Raw genomic sequence first — 16,121 nt, 5'->3', positions numbered from 1 at the left:
TCCACTCCCTGGAAAGTGCCAGGTTTGAGTATGACCCAGAGGCATTTGGGCCCCTGACCACCACATACTAGGAATTATCAGCCTTACCAAGTTCAAAGTGGTGTTACCAGGCTTGAGAAGATCCAAAGGACACAAGTTTCATAACCTTATGGCCTGAGTTCCACCTGTCTGTTGCCTCCACCCCTCTCCATTAACTCTTGGGAGTTTCCTATGACCAAGGAATGGAGAAGAAAAACACATGATGGGCCAGTAGAAAGCAGAAGGATCCAAAACATGGTCCGCTTGGGTTCTTCAGTCTCACCCAGGGTAAAATACAGCACTGAGGAAGGAAATATTTAAAAACTTCAAGCAACAGATTTAGCCATCCACTTGGTGTGGGAGCAATACGTGATGTGGAAGATGATGCATGGACTGCTGAGCAGTGGGGAATACAGTCAGTGCCTGAAAGGGCAAGACTGAGAGATCAGAGGCAAGTGGACCTGGGAGAGTGCGGGCAAAGTGTGTGCATGTCTGAGACTCATCTTTTAATACTATGACTGCTGGCCAGGTTTTGTTTGGGTTTACACTAATGTTGCACATTTGGTCCACATGTGCAGTACTATAATAACAAGAGATGCAGGGGGCAACATGTGAATGGCTTAATAATGGGTGCTTCTTGGTTACAGATGGTGGCAAGGTTATCACATTGGAGGTCCCTTCTGCTCTAAGGCTTCTGTGATTAGTTCATATTGGAGCCAGTGAGTTCTAGGTATGTGGGGAGTGGAAGGAGCCCTGAATAATGTGTGCTGCTGATATGGGGCATTGCCATTCCAAGGGTCCTCAGACCCATGGGAAGATGGAAAATCCTTCTGCAATAGAGAGGCTCAGAGGACGACAAGCCTTCTTCCAGTCTGTGTGTGATGTTGATAGTGAGTGCAGCAAGTGTCCACCGTAGCTTTCTCTCCACCTCTCAGATGCTTACAGTCTAATATTGCAGAGACTCCTACTATAGAGTCTAACACTACAGAGACCACTCCTATTGAGACTATTGAGACTATTGAGAGCAGCGTATCATAAAGAGCATTTCCTTGACTGAGCTGTAGGCAGTAACCACACTTCTCTGTTCAACTGGGCTTCCACAGAGCTGACCCTTCTTCATTAGAGAGCTCAGGCCACCTGATCCCAGATTTTCTGTCTGTGGGTTTGTCTTCATTCTCTTGTTAACTCTAGTCAAGTCAATCCCCAGAGCCACACAGGACTCATCAGGGCATGGCTTTGACTTCCCTGCTTGGATGCTTTCTTGAAAACTTCCCTGCTCTGCCAAACTGGCACTGATTGTTAGAGAAGAACAAGGTAGCAATGACCCTGTCACCATGGGAACTACCAGTGTCATCACATACAGCACCACCCAAGGCTGCTGCTGACTTGTCCAGGATGCTGGAGAACTGAAGCAGTCAGGTAGAAATGAGGCCGCCACCATTCCCAATGGCTGCCTTGGGCAATTTGGGCTCCCTGTGCTTGTAGCTCTCACCCCTGCTGGATGACTGCTCCTGGCTGTGTGTGGCAGTGAGGGATGCTTCCACCAAGGACGAAAGTAAGCTTTTGCCAAGGAGCCCAAGGCTGCTGCTTAGTTGTGTTGAGACCCTCGTGCCTAGTAGCCAGGCAACCGGCAGCTGTTTCTGTAGAGAAAGTTAGTTTGGTTCCCAGCATCCACAAACACCTGTAACACCAGTTCCAGGAAATCTAATGCCCTCTTCTGGCCTCCAAGAGCACCTGCTCTCATGCCCACTCAAGAACATTTAGATACACATATAATTTTTAAAAAGATTTATTTATTTTATGTATGTGAGTACACTGTAGCTGTACAGATGGTTGTGAGCCTTCATGTGGTTGTTGGGAATTAAATTTTTAGGACCTCTGCTCTCTCCAGTCAACCCCACATGCTTGGGTCAACTCTGCTTGCTCCTGCCCAAAGATTTATTTATTATTATACATAAGTACACTGTAGCTGTCTTCAGACGCACCAGAAGAGGGCATCAGATCTTATTACAGGTGGTTATGAGCCACCATGTGGTTGCTGGGATTTGAACTCAGGACCTTTGGAAGAGCAGTCAGTGTTCTGAGCCATCTCACCAGCCCTAGATACACACATAATTAAAAACAAGGGAATGTATCTACAAAAAATCCCCAGCAATAATAAATAATTTAAAATCAGTTCAACCAAAATTCAGGGGTGGAGGAGAGAGAGAGAGAGAGAGAGAGAGAGAGAGAGAGAGAGAGAGAGACTAACCTCTAACCTGTAAGCCTCAGTCTTTAGGTACAAGTTTTCAGAGTCAAGCGAGCTGTCGGTTTCTGACTCTTAGAATATCCCCCAATACTTGTAGGGAAATGTCTAACTCTAAAATTACATCACACTAGAAGAATTCACTTTGGATATTTAAAGGAAGCACAGCCAAGCATCCTTGTGCCTGCTAAGTGATTGGTTTACTTTGCATGTGATCCACCTGAATTCCTTGGCCCTGGGAACCAGCTTCTGGGCCCATCTCCAGCACAGTAACAATAGTCAATGTTTATTGGGATGGGCTGTGTGCCAAATGTTGAGGTATATACTGCTGAAATGTTACTATGCATCTAACACTACAGCCACTCTTTATAGTGCCACTTATATCACACCATTATAGGTCAGATAAAAGTGACAGGCCAGGTAAACAGCTTAACTGGGGAGAAGGGGAAGGTGACCCAGTGCTGTCAGTCCTGATTAATTTTAAGTAGTCTGTCCTGACCAGTGTTACAGGTAGTTGTGTGTGCTGGAAACTAAACTTATTTTCTCTACAGAAACAAAAGCTTGCACCATTTGAGAAGAGGTACTCTTCATAAGATTTGTCTGTAAGGCCAGGCAGTGGTGTCTCACACCTTTATTCCCAGCACTTGGGAGGCAGAGGCAGGCGGATTTCTGAGTTCGAGGCCAGCCTGGTCTACAGAGTGAGTTCCAGGATAGCCAGGGCTATACAGAGAAACCCTGTCTGGAAAAACCAAACCAAACCAAACCCAACCCAACCCAAACAAAACAAAAACCAGATTTGTCTGTAAGCAAGTCTGAAGTGTATTTTTAAAATTAGTGATTGATGTGGGAGGCCTCAGGCCATTGTGAGTGGTGCTATTCATGAGCAAATGGTCCCAGGATATGTAAGAAAACAGGCTGCACAAGCTACAGGGAACACGCTAGCCAGTAAGCATCATTCCTGTCCCAACTTCCTGAGATGATGGACAACAAGCTGTAAGATGAAATAAATCCTTTTCTCCCCATGGTCATGGTGTTTATCACACAACAGAAACCCTATGTAAGATAGTCTGATATTGGAGATATGCTCCTTTAATTACAGCTCTTGGGAGGCTGAGGCAGAAAGATCATGTGTTCAAGGCCAGCCTGGGACTTAAGAACAAAGGAATAAAAAAGAACGGGAGGGAAAACAGCTCTCTTCTCAATTGTAGTTGTTAGGACCGAGTGGACTATGAGGACACAGGCGCCGGGAGGAGCCTCAGGAGGGCTTGTCGATGTTTCTGGTCCTCCCTTTGACCCCACAGCATTTAGCTAAGGAAATGGGATGCTGCTTTCAGCTGTCCTGGCAGATGAAGGTCCTTCTTGATATAGGGTAGAAACCAACTTCCTTTTGACTTCTGTGGGATGGCCAGCTTCTTGCCCTATGGGGTTTTATAGAAGACACTGGCTGGCTGCTCCCACCCTGGGAATTATCACATTTTGCCTCAATTGTTATTTGCAACATGCCTGGGATATAGCAATGAACAAAATAATTAAGGTATATTGTCACCCTAGTAGTATGTCATTTGTTTGTGTATTTTATTTATATTATTTTATTCTTCCCTAACATCGCAACCCCCAGGAGACAAGGTTTCTCTGGGTAACCATGGTTGTCCTCTAATTTGCTCCATAGACTAGGCTGGCCTCAAACTTAAGAGACCCAACTACCTCTGCCTCCTGATTGCTGATATTAAAGGTGTTCACACTACACACAGCTTTTAACTTGCTTTTTTGAAACAAGTCTCACTATATAATCCTGGGTGACCTAGAATTCATTAATCAAACCAGGTTGGCCTAAAGTCAGAGATCTGCCTGCTACTGTCGCCCAAGTCCTAGGATTAAAGGTATACCTCCTCACAGCTTATTCATTTTATACAAGGTCTCACTACATAGCCCAGGCTAGCCTCTTGCCTCAGCCTTTGTAGTATTGGGACTTTAGATATCAGCCACCACTCCTGGCCAGGGTTGACATTTTTAGAGGAAGAGACAGCAAGTTTCCATTGTTGACACCTCTAATACCCTGAGGTTTCTGTGGAACTTTCTAGTTTTTCAGATCTGACAGCCTTTGGACATGTGGCCCCAGACAAGATAGCTACACAATATGTCCACATAGCCAGGAAGACTTCCAAGCTCCACTCTGGCCATATCGCAAGTAAACAGTAAAGGAAATCTTACTTCCCCATCAGGATATGGCCAGTAAGGAGTCTGAAGATAAGCCAAACTCAAACCCTCCTTTCCTCTTTTTTTTTTTTTTTTTAAAGACAGGGTTTCTCTGTGCAGTCCTGGCTGTCCTGGAACTCACTCTGTAGACCAGGCTGGCCTTGAACTCAGAAATCCACCTGCCTCTGCCTCCCAAATGCTGGGATTAAAGGTGTGCACCACCACTGCCCGGGTCTTTCCTCTTCTTTAAAAAGGAGTCCTTGGGGCTGGAGATGGCTGAGTGGTATGAGCACTGGCTCTTCTTCCAGAGGACCCAGGTTTTTATTCTCAGCATCTATACATTGGCTTCAACTACCTTTAAATCCAGTCTCTCTTTGCTGGCACCAGGCAGGCATGAGGCACAGATACACATGAGGCAAAACACCCAGACATGTAGAATTAAAAAACAAAAAACAACCCCCCTTTTTAATGTGTGCCAGTAGCTTTGCTTGGATTTAGGCTCCTGAAAGCTCTGGACATCAGCGTGGGCATCCATGCTTCACGTGCTCATTCAGTGTCTCTTGGGCCTGTGGTAGGCAATAAACATGAGCTAGGCAATCTGCTAGTGGTGCTGAGGAGACAGTGGCAAACAAACAAATCCCCACAGTGCAAGGGTTTATGATGTTAAAGAGTGACCCAGGCCGGGCGTGTGCCTTTAATCCCAGCACTCGGGAGGCAGAGGTAGGCAGATTTCTGAGTTCGAGGCCAGCCTGGTCTACAGAGTGAGTTCCAGGACAGCCAGGGCTATACAGAGAAACCCTGTCTTGGGGGGGGGGGGGAGAATGACCCACACTGACCTTACAGAAAGCAGAGAGAAGTACGTACGATGAAGGAGGAATTGTGTGACTTTTATATAAAAGAATTTGTTAGAAGACCTGGAGATGACTTGGTGATTGATGACTGTACTCTCAGCATGCACTCTGGGAAGTTTACAACCAGTTCCAGCTCCAGGCGCTCCAACCCCCTTTTCTAGACTCCAGGGGCACTTGCACTCAGAAGAACAAAACCACACTTGGATACATATGTGTACATAATTACAAAGGCTGGAGAGAAGGCTCAGTGGTTAAGAGCACTTACTACTATTCCAAAGGTCCTGAGTTCGATTCCCAGCAACCACATGGTGGCTCACAACCATCCGTCCGTAACGAGATCTGGCGTCCTCTTCTGGAGTGTCTGAAGACAGCTACAGTGTACTTACATATAATAAATAAATAAATCTTAAAAAAAAAAAAGACTGGGGTTCAGTTCCCAGCACCCACATGGTGGTGCAATGCCTCCTTCACAGGCTCTGTGTGTAACGGATGCATGCACACTCAGGTGAACAGACATATACATAAAAAAAAGCCTCACGGAGCCAAAGCAGCACTGGCCCCACGTCTGTGAGTAACACTGGTGATGCTTCAGTTCCTTAGGGGAAGACTGGACGTTCTGAAAGATGGCACAACTCAGAACTCACCAGAGAGAAAAATGCCGTGTGCTGTCATATGCCTGTGGTCATCCTCGTGACAAGTCCCAGGCCAAGCAGGGCCACACAGTGAGACTTCACCTCAGAACAAATAATAACAAAAGGCCTATTGGCTTTTCAGTACTTCTTATGCTGAACATACTTTCCACACAGATCAAATCCAAGTGTTATTATTAATGCTCCTGCGACGAAAGCAAGACCCCTCCTTTACTTCTGTACATAAACTCAAAGTGGCCAAATGGACCCAAACCATTTAAACTAGGAACACTTAGAAGAAAGGCTAAAGGGCCCCACTACACCCCTTAGGCACGTTATCAATATCTGTGATAGTTATTTTTGGTTGTCCATTTGACTACATCTGGATTTCACTAAAACCCAAAAATGGAAGAACACATACATGAACAATTTTGCCTACTCTGAAGTGGGAAAACCCACTGCTTTGTGTTTTTAAGAGGATTTCTCAGTGTAGCCCTGGGTGTCTTGGAACTTGCTCTGTAGAGCAGGCCTGCCTCTGCCTCCCCAGTGCTGGGAAGCAGGCTTGGTGGAAGATCCACTTTGAGTCCACATCTTTGAGGAGGGAGAACACACCTTTGTTATTCAAACCTATTCATGTTATTCAAAGTCAGAAGATGCACCTTCTGCAGGAAACTAAAAGAAAGACAGGAAACAAGACTTTCCTCCCCGCCACCCCCAGGGCAGGGCTTCTCTGTGTAGCTCCACTTGTCCTGGAACTGACTCTGTAGACAACACTGGCCTCAACTCATAGAGATTCGCCTGCCTCTGCCACCACCGCCAGGCTGCTTTTACTCTTTGCCTACTTGCTCTCACTCTCGTTGACAAGTCTGCTCCTTCACTGTCATTGGCGCCTACTTCTTTGGGATTCTGATGTATAATGAGACCAACTGAGACATCCATTCTTGTTGATTGAATGCCTACTGGAATTTTGAACCTTCCATGTATACAGCCACATATATACTATCTTTAAAATAGAAATCCAGTATTAACGGAAAAATCTTGCTAAGCCCCCAGGCCTGTGCAATCTTATGCAGACATCTGGGTGGATGTCTAAATCCCTTCAGGTCTACTGACTCCCCAGGGTCCGAAACCCCACTCCTTAGCTTCTTACTCAGGGTGACACCTCACACTGCCACTAAGAGGCTCGCCAGAACACTGCCTCTAGACAAAGCCTAAACATGATCTGAGTGACCGGCGTCGCACCCGGTGGGCGTCACGTGACAGACTCGGCGTTCCTCCAATCGCTGTGCGAGGAGCGGGGATTCCATCTAGTACTTGGCCTCAGGCTTACAACGCCCTGCTCTTCCATTCCCCAAACGGGCCGGCTCTTTGCTACCAACCAGCTAGCAGTGATTCTCAAGTGTTTCCCTCTCAAACAGCTTCAAGGGGCTCGGGCCTATAGCGCACTCAGCTCCGGAAGTGACGTCTCCCAGAGGGGCCGGAAGTGGCAGTGGAGGGAGGGAAGATGGCGGAGGTGGTGAGTCCGGTGCCCGGGGCGGGGCGGAGGGAGCCAGGGGAGGTGGGTAGAGCCCGAGGCCCCCCAGTAGCCGACCCTGGCGCCGCGCTGTCTCCCCAGGGGGAGATAATCGAGGGCTGCCGCCTGCCCGTGCTGCGGCGCAACCAGGACAACGAAGATGAGTGGCGTGAGTGACGTCGGGGGGCGGGTCCAAGGAACCTGAGGGCGAGGGGCGGGAGGGAGTCAACGATCGCACGGGAGGGGGAGGGGCTTCTGCAATCCCGGGGCGGTCGCAGATACTCGGGAGGAGGGGCGTGGCTTTTGGACGTACGGAGATGATCCGGGCGGGGCTTGGAGAGAGGTGTCACTTGGTGACTAAAGGGGTCTTGAACCAGCCCTTCTGAGTGCTGGGACACAGGCCTCCAGCCTGGAGGTGGGATTCAGGTCGAAGGGTGGAGTCTCCTGACCTGCCCTGGCTAAGACCCCCTCTCTGTGTGGTTCCCATAGCCCTGGCTGAGATCCTGAGCGTGAAGGACATCAGTGGCCGAAAGCTTTTCTATGTCCATTACATTGACTGTGAGTCCTGGGCCTGGATGGAGTGGGGTTGCTGGAGAGGGTTAAGGGCAGCCTCTGGCATTCCTTCCTGAGCCGTTTTCACTGCTGCAGTCAACAAACGTCTGGATGAATGGGTGACTCACGAGCGGCTGGACTTAAAGAAGATCCAATTTCCCAAGAAAGAGGCCAAGACACCTACCAAGAACGGACTTCCTGGGTCCCGCCCCGGCTCTCCCGAAAGAGAGGTGGTGAGTAGGTCCCCCATTTCATCTTTTCTCTCCTGCCTCTTCCTTCTTGCATCTCTTGGCCTCAGGGGTTCCTGAATGGGCAGGAGGCAGCATTCTTCTGCCATGGCTTCAGCTTGCAAAGGATGGGGACCAAGTTGCAGGCGTAGCTTCCAGAGTCCAGTACTGCCTTGCTTTAGAGAAGGCAGAGGGTGGGATTCGATCATTCCATGCTGAGGGGCCCATCCTCCCCTTCGCCATCCCACCACCATCCCCACCCCAGAGGAAGACCCTGGACCTATCTCTGCAGCCGGCCTCCGCCCAGGCCAGCGGGAAGACCTTGCCAATCCCGGTCCAGATCACACTCCGCTTCAACCTGCCCAAGGAGCGGGAGGCCATCCCAGGTGGCGAGCCTGACCAGCCGCTCTCCTCCAGCTCCTGCCTGCAACCCAACCACCGCTCAACGGTACCCTCAGCGATTCCAGGGACCTTGCTTTCTTCTCAGGTCCCACCTTCTCTTCCCTCTGACCCACCTTTCCTGGTCTCTCCCTGCAGAAACGGAAGGTGGAGGTGGTCTCACCAGCAACCCCAGTGCCCAGCGAGACAGCCCCAGCCTCAGTTTTCCCTCAGGTGAGTCTTCCAGGCTTTCTTCATGTGTCTGAATGTTTTGTCTGTGTTATGCATGTGTTCTACTTGCATGCCTGGTGCAGGTGGCCAGAAGAGGGCCTTGGAGCCCCTGAAACTGGAGTTAGAGATGGCCGTGAGCCACTCTGTGGGTCCTGGGAACAGAACCCAGGAAATCCTCTGGAAGATCGGGGCTCTTAACCACTGAGCCACCCCAACAGCCCGCCTGGGCTTCCCCTCTTCTTCCTTGCTGTCTAGCATCCTCCTCCAGGGTCATCTCACGGTCACTCTCTCTCTTCTGTCTTGTCCACAGAATGGATCAGCCCGTAGGGCAGTGGCAGCCCAGCCTGGACGCAAGCGGAAATCTAATTGCTTGGGCACTGATGAGGTGGGTCTTGAGTAGCAGAGGAAGAGGGAAGCCGGGAAAGGGCTTGGGCATGGTGTTCACTCGGTGAGGCGTTAGGCAGGGAGGGTGGTGGTTGGGCGCCAAGCAGAGGAACCCTTGGGCTCTCAGTTTCTCAGGCTCGGTTAACTCTGGAAGTGGAGGTTGCCGTGCTTTGCCCTTAGCTGATGTTAGACTTGCAGGAAGAAACCAATGGCAGTGCTGTGCACCCCGTTCTGCTTAACTGCTATCATCTAGTATTTGCCATCTGCCTTGGGCAGGATTCTCAGGACAGCTCAGATGGAATACCGTCAGCACCACGCATGACTGGCAGTCTGGTGTCTGACCGGAGCCACGACGACATTGTCACCCGGATGAAGAACATTGAGTGTATTGAGCTTGGCCGGCACCGCCTCAAGCCGTGGTACTTCTCCCCGTACCCACAAGAGCTTACCACGCTACCTGTCCTCTACCTGTGCGAATTTTGCCTCAAATATGGCCGTAGCCTCAAGTGTCTGCAACGCCACTTGGTATGAGGGGTCTTGGGAGGCTGCCTATCCAGTGTACCCTCACCAGTCCCCACCTGATCCTCCTTTTGTCCTTAGACCAAATGTGATCTTCGGCACCCTCCAGGCAATGAAATTTACCGCAAGGGCACCATCTCCTTTTTTGAGATTGATGGACGGAAAAACAAGGTTAGTGGCTTGGGCGTGGCTGGGGATAGAGTAAGTCATATGAACAACCTTTTCCTGCTCAGAATAGTTGACCATTCTGGCTATGATCAGTTCACTGTGTTTATTGAATTCTTGACACAGAGCAGGGAATGTACAGAAAACTGGGATTTGGAGAAATTTCCTTTCCTGAGAGGTCACTGTCAGGGCAGAGCAGACATGACAGCTACTCAGATCCCAGTAACAGAGGGGGTCAGCAGGGTTCGCAGGAAGCGTCATCAGAGCTTGGAGGTGTGTGTGCCTATCATCCCAGCACTCACAAAACTCCTGAGTCCAAGGTCAGTCAGGGGTCTAATGAGTCGCCAGCCACCGGAGCTATCCGGAACCAAAGCAGAAAACAAAAGAAAGTAAGGCAGCGAAGGTCAAGTATAAAGCTAGAGGCAGTTAAAGAACAGTTTGGCCCAGCACGGTGGTGTGTTTATAATCACAGCATCCAGGAAGCCGATGCTACAGGAGTTGACATTCATGGATAGTCTGAACAGCATAGTAAGGTCCTTTCTCAAAACCAAATAAAAAAAGGATCTTTGGTTGTGTGTGCTGGCACATCCTTTATTCCCAGCATTCAGGAAGCGGAAGCAGGTGGGTCTCTGCTGGTTTATAGGGAGTTCCAGGCCAGCCAGGGCTAATACAGTCAGATCTGCTTTGAAATAGTTTGCAGGTTAACCTGTGAGCCTGGAGATATCTGAGAGAACATACTTAGATAGTTCTAAGCAGTTGGGTTCAGACATGCAGGCACTGATGTACCAGGAAATGCATGCAAAAAGAAAATGGAAAAGAAGAGGTGATGGGAGAAGGTCAAAGGTCAGGTGACAGGAACAAGATCAGTGGGGAGGAGCAGGTTTGGGTTTCTCTAGGTGACAAGTGTGGAGGTCCTTGAGATACACACTTTTTAAGGCCTCCGGGGTGCAGAGGGAGAGAGGCAGGTACCTGGAGTGGTTAAGGCCTCCGGGGTACAGAGGGAGAGAGGCAGGTACCTGGAGTGGTTAAGGCCTCCGGGGTGCAGAGGGAGAGAGGCAGGTACCTGGAGTGGTTAAGGCCTCCATGGTGCTGAGGGAGAGAGGCAGGTACCTGGAGTGGTTTGGGAGCTGACTTGAAGAGGAGCTTCTTCAAGAGGAAAAAACAAAGCTCCACGTCGTTCTGCATTAAGTGCAGTGTTTGAGTGGAAGACCAGCAGTTGCAAAGCTGTCAGATTCCTCTAGGAGTCATGTGTGATAAGGGAGCCAGTTCAGAGTACAGTAGGGAAAATCCTTGAGGCCGGCAGTTCCTTAAATCTCCACTGGAGAATAGCAGACCCGTTCCCAGGAAGGCTCACTGTGGCTAGAGCACTAGGGTTCTGACACCCAGACTGAAGAACAGCCATGTGGGTAGAGCTTCTCTCCTGACGCTGAGTCCAAATTTGGAAACTTAAAAAAAAAAATCTCACTATGTATCCTTAGCTGACTGATTCCAAACTTGTATCTGCCTCTGCCTCCTAAGTGCTGAGGTTATAGGTATATACTACCATTCCTGCCTTGGAAATAATGACTATTGTTAAGTTGAACAGAAGGCAATGTAGGTCCAGGGCAGGCTTGGCTGAGTATGTGGAAGCTATATAGCTCACCCAGGGGCAGGCAGTTGGACATTAGTATGTAGGTTTCTGGCGACGTAAGAAGTAGCACTGATCTCAGCAGTGGTGATAATTGGTGATAACTGCTGGGGTGGGTCAGGGCCCTGGGAGGGAAGCTCGACCCTCTCAACTGGAACAGCACAAAGAATGCTCCTCAGAGCCCTTGAGATGGCTCAGTGGGTAGCAGTGATTGTCACACAAGCCTGGCCACCTGAGTTCCCTCTTAGAACCTGTAGTGGAAGGAGAACAGACTCCCAAGAGGTTCCTGCCTTGGGTGTGCATGTTGTGTCCAGGCACATCTGCAGCCACACGTGGCATAATACAGGTTAACTCAACAGTACCCCAGAGGATTGACGGGCAGGTTTTTTCCTTTACAGAGTTACTCACAAAACCTGTGTCTTCTGGCCAAGTGTTTCCTGGACCACAAAACACTGTACTATGACACAGACCCCTTCCTCTTCTATGTGATGACGGAGTATGACTGCAAAGGCTTCCACATCGTGGGCTACTTCTCCAAGGTCAGCACCCATCCAGGCTGTCCCTCCCTCGGCCTTGCCCCAAGCCTGGCATTCTTTAAAACCCACCCACTCTACTCCAGGAAAAGGAATCCACAGAGGATTACAATGTGGCCTGCATCTTGACCCTGCCTCCCTACCAGCGCCGGGGCTACGGCAAGCTGCTTATTGAGTTCAGTGAGTATGTGCTGCCTGACAGCCTGTGTGGGTGTATCCTCATCTGTGCTTCACATGCAGAAAACCCAGTCACTAGGAGACCCGCCAGAAATAAAGGAGACTCTACCAAGGTCCTTTCCTCAGTTGACTGCCCTGTTTCCTGGAGTAGGTTCCAGCATCTACTTTCTCTTTGGCTAAAGGCCTGTGAGCCACCCAGCTTTTCCCATCTGGAGCTCTGAGCAGCATGGGTAGCTCCTCATGTTCACCTTTGATGTGCACTCTGAACAGTTTGGTCAAGGACCACTGGCTGTGCCTGAGCCTTGCGGGCAGTAGGTATTCCAAAAGGCGCACAACCACTACAAGACAGAGTTGTGTCTGGTTCTTTGTAAGGCTAGTCTTTCAGAACCGCAGCAGGCTTTGGCCTCTTTTGAGGACACGGATGCTTAACTCTGACATCCAGCCCAGCCCATTCATTTAACCCAGGGGTCAGGGAAGACGCTTTAGCTTTTTTGCTGGTGAAAACATGGATGTCTCACTGCTCGAAGTCATGATCTGTTTGGAGTATCTTCTCGATTAGAGCAGGAGAAAGGAAACCCAGGGCAAACCATGAAGATGTGCCTGCTTTTGCCCAGTAGGACACACAAATGCCAACAGACTGATAAAAGGGAAGGGAGGCAACCCTTGTCCACACTTCTTAACTAGAGGCAAATATGGCTTCCAGTGGACTTGTGGGGCTGTCAACTGTGTGGACCCTGACACCAGCCTCTCCCGCCCCTCTTGTCCAAGGGTGCTTGAGCAAAGAGGGTGAGACTCCCAGTAGAGATTCAGCCAGGAGCTGAGAGTGCTCGGATCATCACGAGGCCAGTAGAGCTGAGGGGAAGGAAGGGTCTCCAAACTAACGGGGACATAAAGAGCTGTCGGCTCATTGAGGCCTAACAGTCTCAGAGACTGTCTAACAGTGCCTAGTGGTCAACACAGGTCAGGGAAAGGGCCACCAAGGGTCAGGTACCTGGCTCTGAGGAGCCCCCATCCGTTCCTATTATGTCCTTAAGCACCCTGCCCATTCTGCTGAGAGCAGCTGACGTTCCCAGGATCACAGCTAAACTGAGGACATTGGAAAGGTCCCCGTGTCCTCAGACCACAAAGGGCTCCATCACTACTGCCATACACCCAGACACAGGCTAGCAGGGCAGTGACCCATCCCAGCAGCCTTCACTGGCTGACAAGTACCCAACCAGAGCTGCTCTTCTAGCCTTTGGCCCCAACACTGCAGACAGGGAAGCTGCTGGTCCACACCAAGAGTAAGTGAGAGGCAGGCAGGCAGGCAGGCAGCCCAGCTCCACAGCCCCTCTCCTTCCTCATAAGCTGCCGTGTACATGTGACGCTTACTCCGCCTCCTGTGCTCTATTACTTTAGGCTATGAACTCTCGAAAGTAGAAGGGAAGACAGGAACTCCTGAGAAACCCCTGTCAGATCTTGGCCTCCTATCCTACCGAAGTTACTGGTCCCAAACCATCTTGGAGATCCTGATGGGGCTGAAGTCGGAGAGCGGGGAGAGGCCACAGATCACCATCAAGTGAGCCCAAATGCCCACCTGGGGGTTGTGGTATGGTCTGTCTGTTCCTGGGGTTTCTGGGGACAGATGAATACCTTCAGAGGACTGAACTTTCCCCCACTTCCACCCCCACAGTGAGATCAGTGAAATCACTAGTATCAAGAAAGAAGATGTCATCTCCACACTGCAGTACCTCAATCTCATCAATTACTACAAGGTTAGGAGGCATGCTCAGGGGATAGACGAGGAATATGGGATGCAGGCTCTGAGCTGACATGAGCTGGCTCTATCTCTTGCTCAGGGCCAGTATATCCTAACTCTGTCAGAAGACATCGTGGATGGGCATGAGCGGGCTATGCTCAAGCGGCTCCTTCGGATTGACTCCAAGTGTCTGCACTTCACTCCCAAAGACTGGAGCAAGAGAGGAAAGTGGTGACACACACTACCCATTGCAATACCATGAGAGCCGGCCGAACCATGGCTGGCACCCTGTCTTGTCCCATTTGAGCTTCGAAGAGGCACGCAAAGCGAGACAGGCCGAAGGACAGACCCAAGAGGAGAAGAGGCCTAGGAGGGGCCCACTAGTGGCCAGTGCCAAGGCAAGCTCAGGCCTAGGCCAACTCTGAGGATAGCTGTCTTATTGGCCCAGGTCTGCTCTGAACACGTGGACCAGAGGGATCCAGGCAGCTGTGTACATTAAGATGGGTGGGGAGCATTCTGTACAGGACCGGTGATTGTAAAAATTTCTTTTATAAAGGAGGAGCTGGAGGGTGGGGTGGGCGCTGGTTGCAAAGTTCTGGCCCCTCTTGCCCCCAGAAATAAATTGTTTATATAGGCAGAGTTATCAGGAGTTCTTACCACACTGGGTGCCATGCAATGCCAGCTTCAGGGTGCTAAGGTGCCCACAGACTCAGGCATTGTGAAGATCTCATTTATTGGGATAGAAACAGTTGCTCCAAAGTGGTGAGAAGGGATCTGTGACTGTCATTCTCCTGATCTGGTTCTCAGTCCTCAGGGACCTGGGCGTGAATCTGCAACAGGAGTCACTTCTACTTTGTGACTTATAATACACAGCAGTTGGGTGGGGACTCAGCTGCTCAGGGTGATAGCCCCGTCTAAGAGAAAGTGGAGAATGCCTCCCACCACTCCGTAGTCTGGGCCTCCGGAGCCATGATCCCCGTGGTGTTTATTGCCCTAAAGCCCCCAAATCACTAGAGACACTATTCAAATCAGATAGAAGGACTGACCAAGTCTGAGGAGGAAAAGGGCTCCTGTATACGTACCGCTGCTGCGAGGCTGGGCCAACCTAGGGCCCTATGCACTTTGGCATCTGGACCCGGGACCGTTTCCAGACCCCACAAGGTGAAATGGCTGAAGCTGCCGGTGGCCCCCATAAGGCGATCCTGGAAAAGGCCGGGTTCAGACTCGGGACAGCAGCTACTGCCCTCACCCCAAACCTACCATCTCCCTTTGCTCACGAAGTCCCGCTCCAGCGGCTCCTGCGCCTCGTCCGCTTTGTCCTCCGCGTCCCGGGGGAAGTTCAGTTTCCCTATCAACCCCTCTCCCTTCTCCTCCGTCACCATCACGAATCCCGCAAACCCTGGCGGCACAGCTACCTCCTCGCCCCGCAGGCCGCGACCGCGAAACGACACCTGTAGCCCTGCAGGAGGGACATGCAAAGCCATCAGGCCGGCCTGGCCACGGGAGGATGTACCGGTGGCGTCCGCCGCGGACCACGAAGCCCGAGAGCCGCGGGGCCTGCTCGGACTCACCGTCTGCATCGTGGCGGACGGCGGGCGTGAAGAAGCGATCTACCAGGGCGGGCCGGCTGGCCAGAACGTCGCAGGGCAGGAGGTGCAGCTTAGCCGGTGCGGCGCCCCGCAGCGAGCCAGGGCGCAGGTGAATACGCTGCTTCCCGTCCGCCGCTTCCTCCGGGTTCTTCATCTCAGAAGCTTGTAAGGTTCAGGCAAAAGCTGGCGGGTGAGGAACGCAGGGCCTGTCGGGAGACCGAGCACACTAGATGCAGAGCCTTATGGGAATCGTAGTCTTTTCTCTGGCTGTTCTCTGTAAGCACCCGCCTTCCTGTGCTCAAGTCTTTAAGTGTGATCTCCTTCTTGTGCCTCCACTTCCCAGTGCTGGGGTTTAGCTTGCGCCACCGTGCCCACCCAGCCCTAATATTTTTATGGTTTTTGTTGTTTGAAAGCAAGCAAACAACAACAAAAAACTAAACGGATTCCTAGAAGAGTTCTATTTAAATAGTTTGTCTGACAAACTATTTTTGCTGGTGATGAGGATTGGACTCAGGGCCTTGGACATATTAAGCACCTACCATCCTGTAG

The 16,121-nt window shown here is 50.7% G+C and overlaps 2 protein-coding genes across 7 annotated transcripts; one reads left to right on the top strand and one right to left on the bottom strand.

Moving 5' to 3' along the window:
- The first annotated feature begins 7,381 nt into the window (after positions 1-7,381).
- Kat5 (lysine acetyltransferase 5) lies at positions 7,382-14,622 on the top strand. 4 transcript variants are annotated; one of them, XM_021151381.2, is made up of 14 exons: positions 7,382-7,455; positions 7,555-7,621; positions 7,942-8,010; positions 8,101-8,237; positions 8,524-8,679; positions 8,769-8,843; positions 9,151-9,225; positions 9,501-9,749; positions 9,825-9,914; positions 11,934-12,074; positions 12,155-12,248; positions 13,644-13,803; positions 13,918-13,999; positions 14,084-14,622. In XM_021151381.2, exons 1-14 carry the CDS (start codon positions 7,444-7,446, stop codon positions 14,216-14,218), a joined length of 1,542 nt encoding a protein of 513 aa, XP_021007040.1. In that variant the 5' UTR covers positions 7,382-7,443; the 3' UTR covers positions 14,219-14,622. The 4 variants fall into 4 exon arrangements, with proteins under 4 accessions (XP_021007040.1, XP_021007043.1, XP_021007039.1 ...); XM_021151384.2 differs by lacking the exon at positions 8,524-8,679; XM_021151380.2 differs by having other exon boundaries at positions 7,384-7,621.
- On the bottom strand, positions 9,980-15,775 carry Rnaseh2c (ribonuclease H2 subunit C). Of its 3 annotated transcripts, none has more exons than XM_029472722.1 (4): positions 15,555-15,775; positions 15,261-15,442; positions 15,066-15,185; positions 9,983-10,265 (listed from the first exon to the last, which is right to left on the bottom strand). In XM_029472722.1, exons 1-4 carry the CDS (start codon positions 15,724-15,726, stop codon positions 10,242-10,244), a joined length of 498 nt encoding a protein of 165 aa, XP_029328582.1. In that variant the 5' UTR covers positions 15,727-15,775; the 3' UTR covers positions 9,983-10,241. The 3 variants fall into 3 exon arrangements, with proteins under 3 accessions (XP_029328583.1, XP_029328582.1, XP_021007044.1); XM_021151385.2 differs by lacking the exon at positions 9,983-10,265 and adding an exon at positions 14,698-14,813; XM_029472723.1 differs by lacking the exon at positions 15,066-15,185 and having other exon boundaries at positions 9,980-10,265; positions 15,244-15,442.
- Positions 15,776-16,121: the final 346 nt, after the last annotated feature.

This window comes from Mus caroli, chromosome 19 (assembly GCF_900094665.2).
Source record: "Mus caroli chromosome 19, CAROLI_EIJ_v1.1, whole genome shotgun sequence".
Classification (NCBI taxonomy): Eukaryota; Metazoa; Chordata; class Mammalia; order Rodentia; family Muridae; genus Mus; species Mus caroli.
Note: the sequence above shows the minus strand (reverse complement) of the source record. Positions and strands in the feature narration are given on the sequence as shown.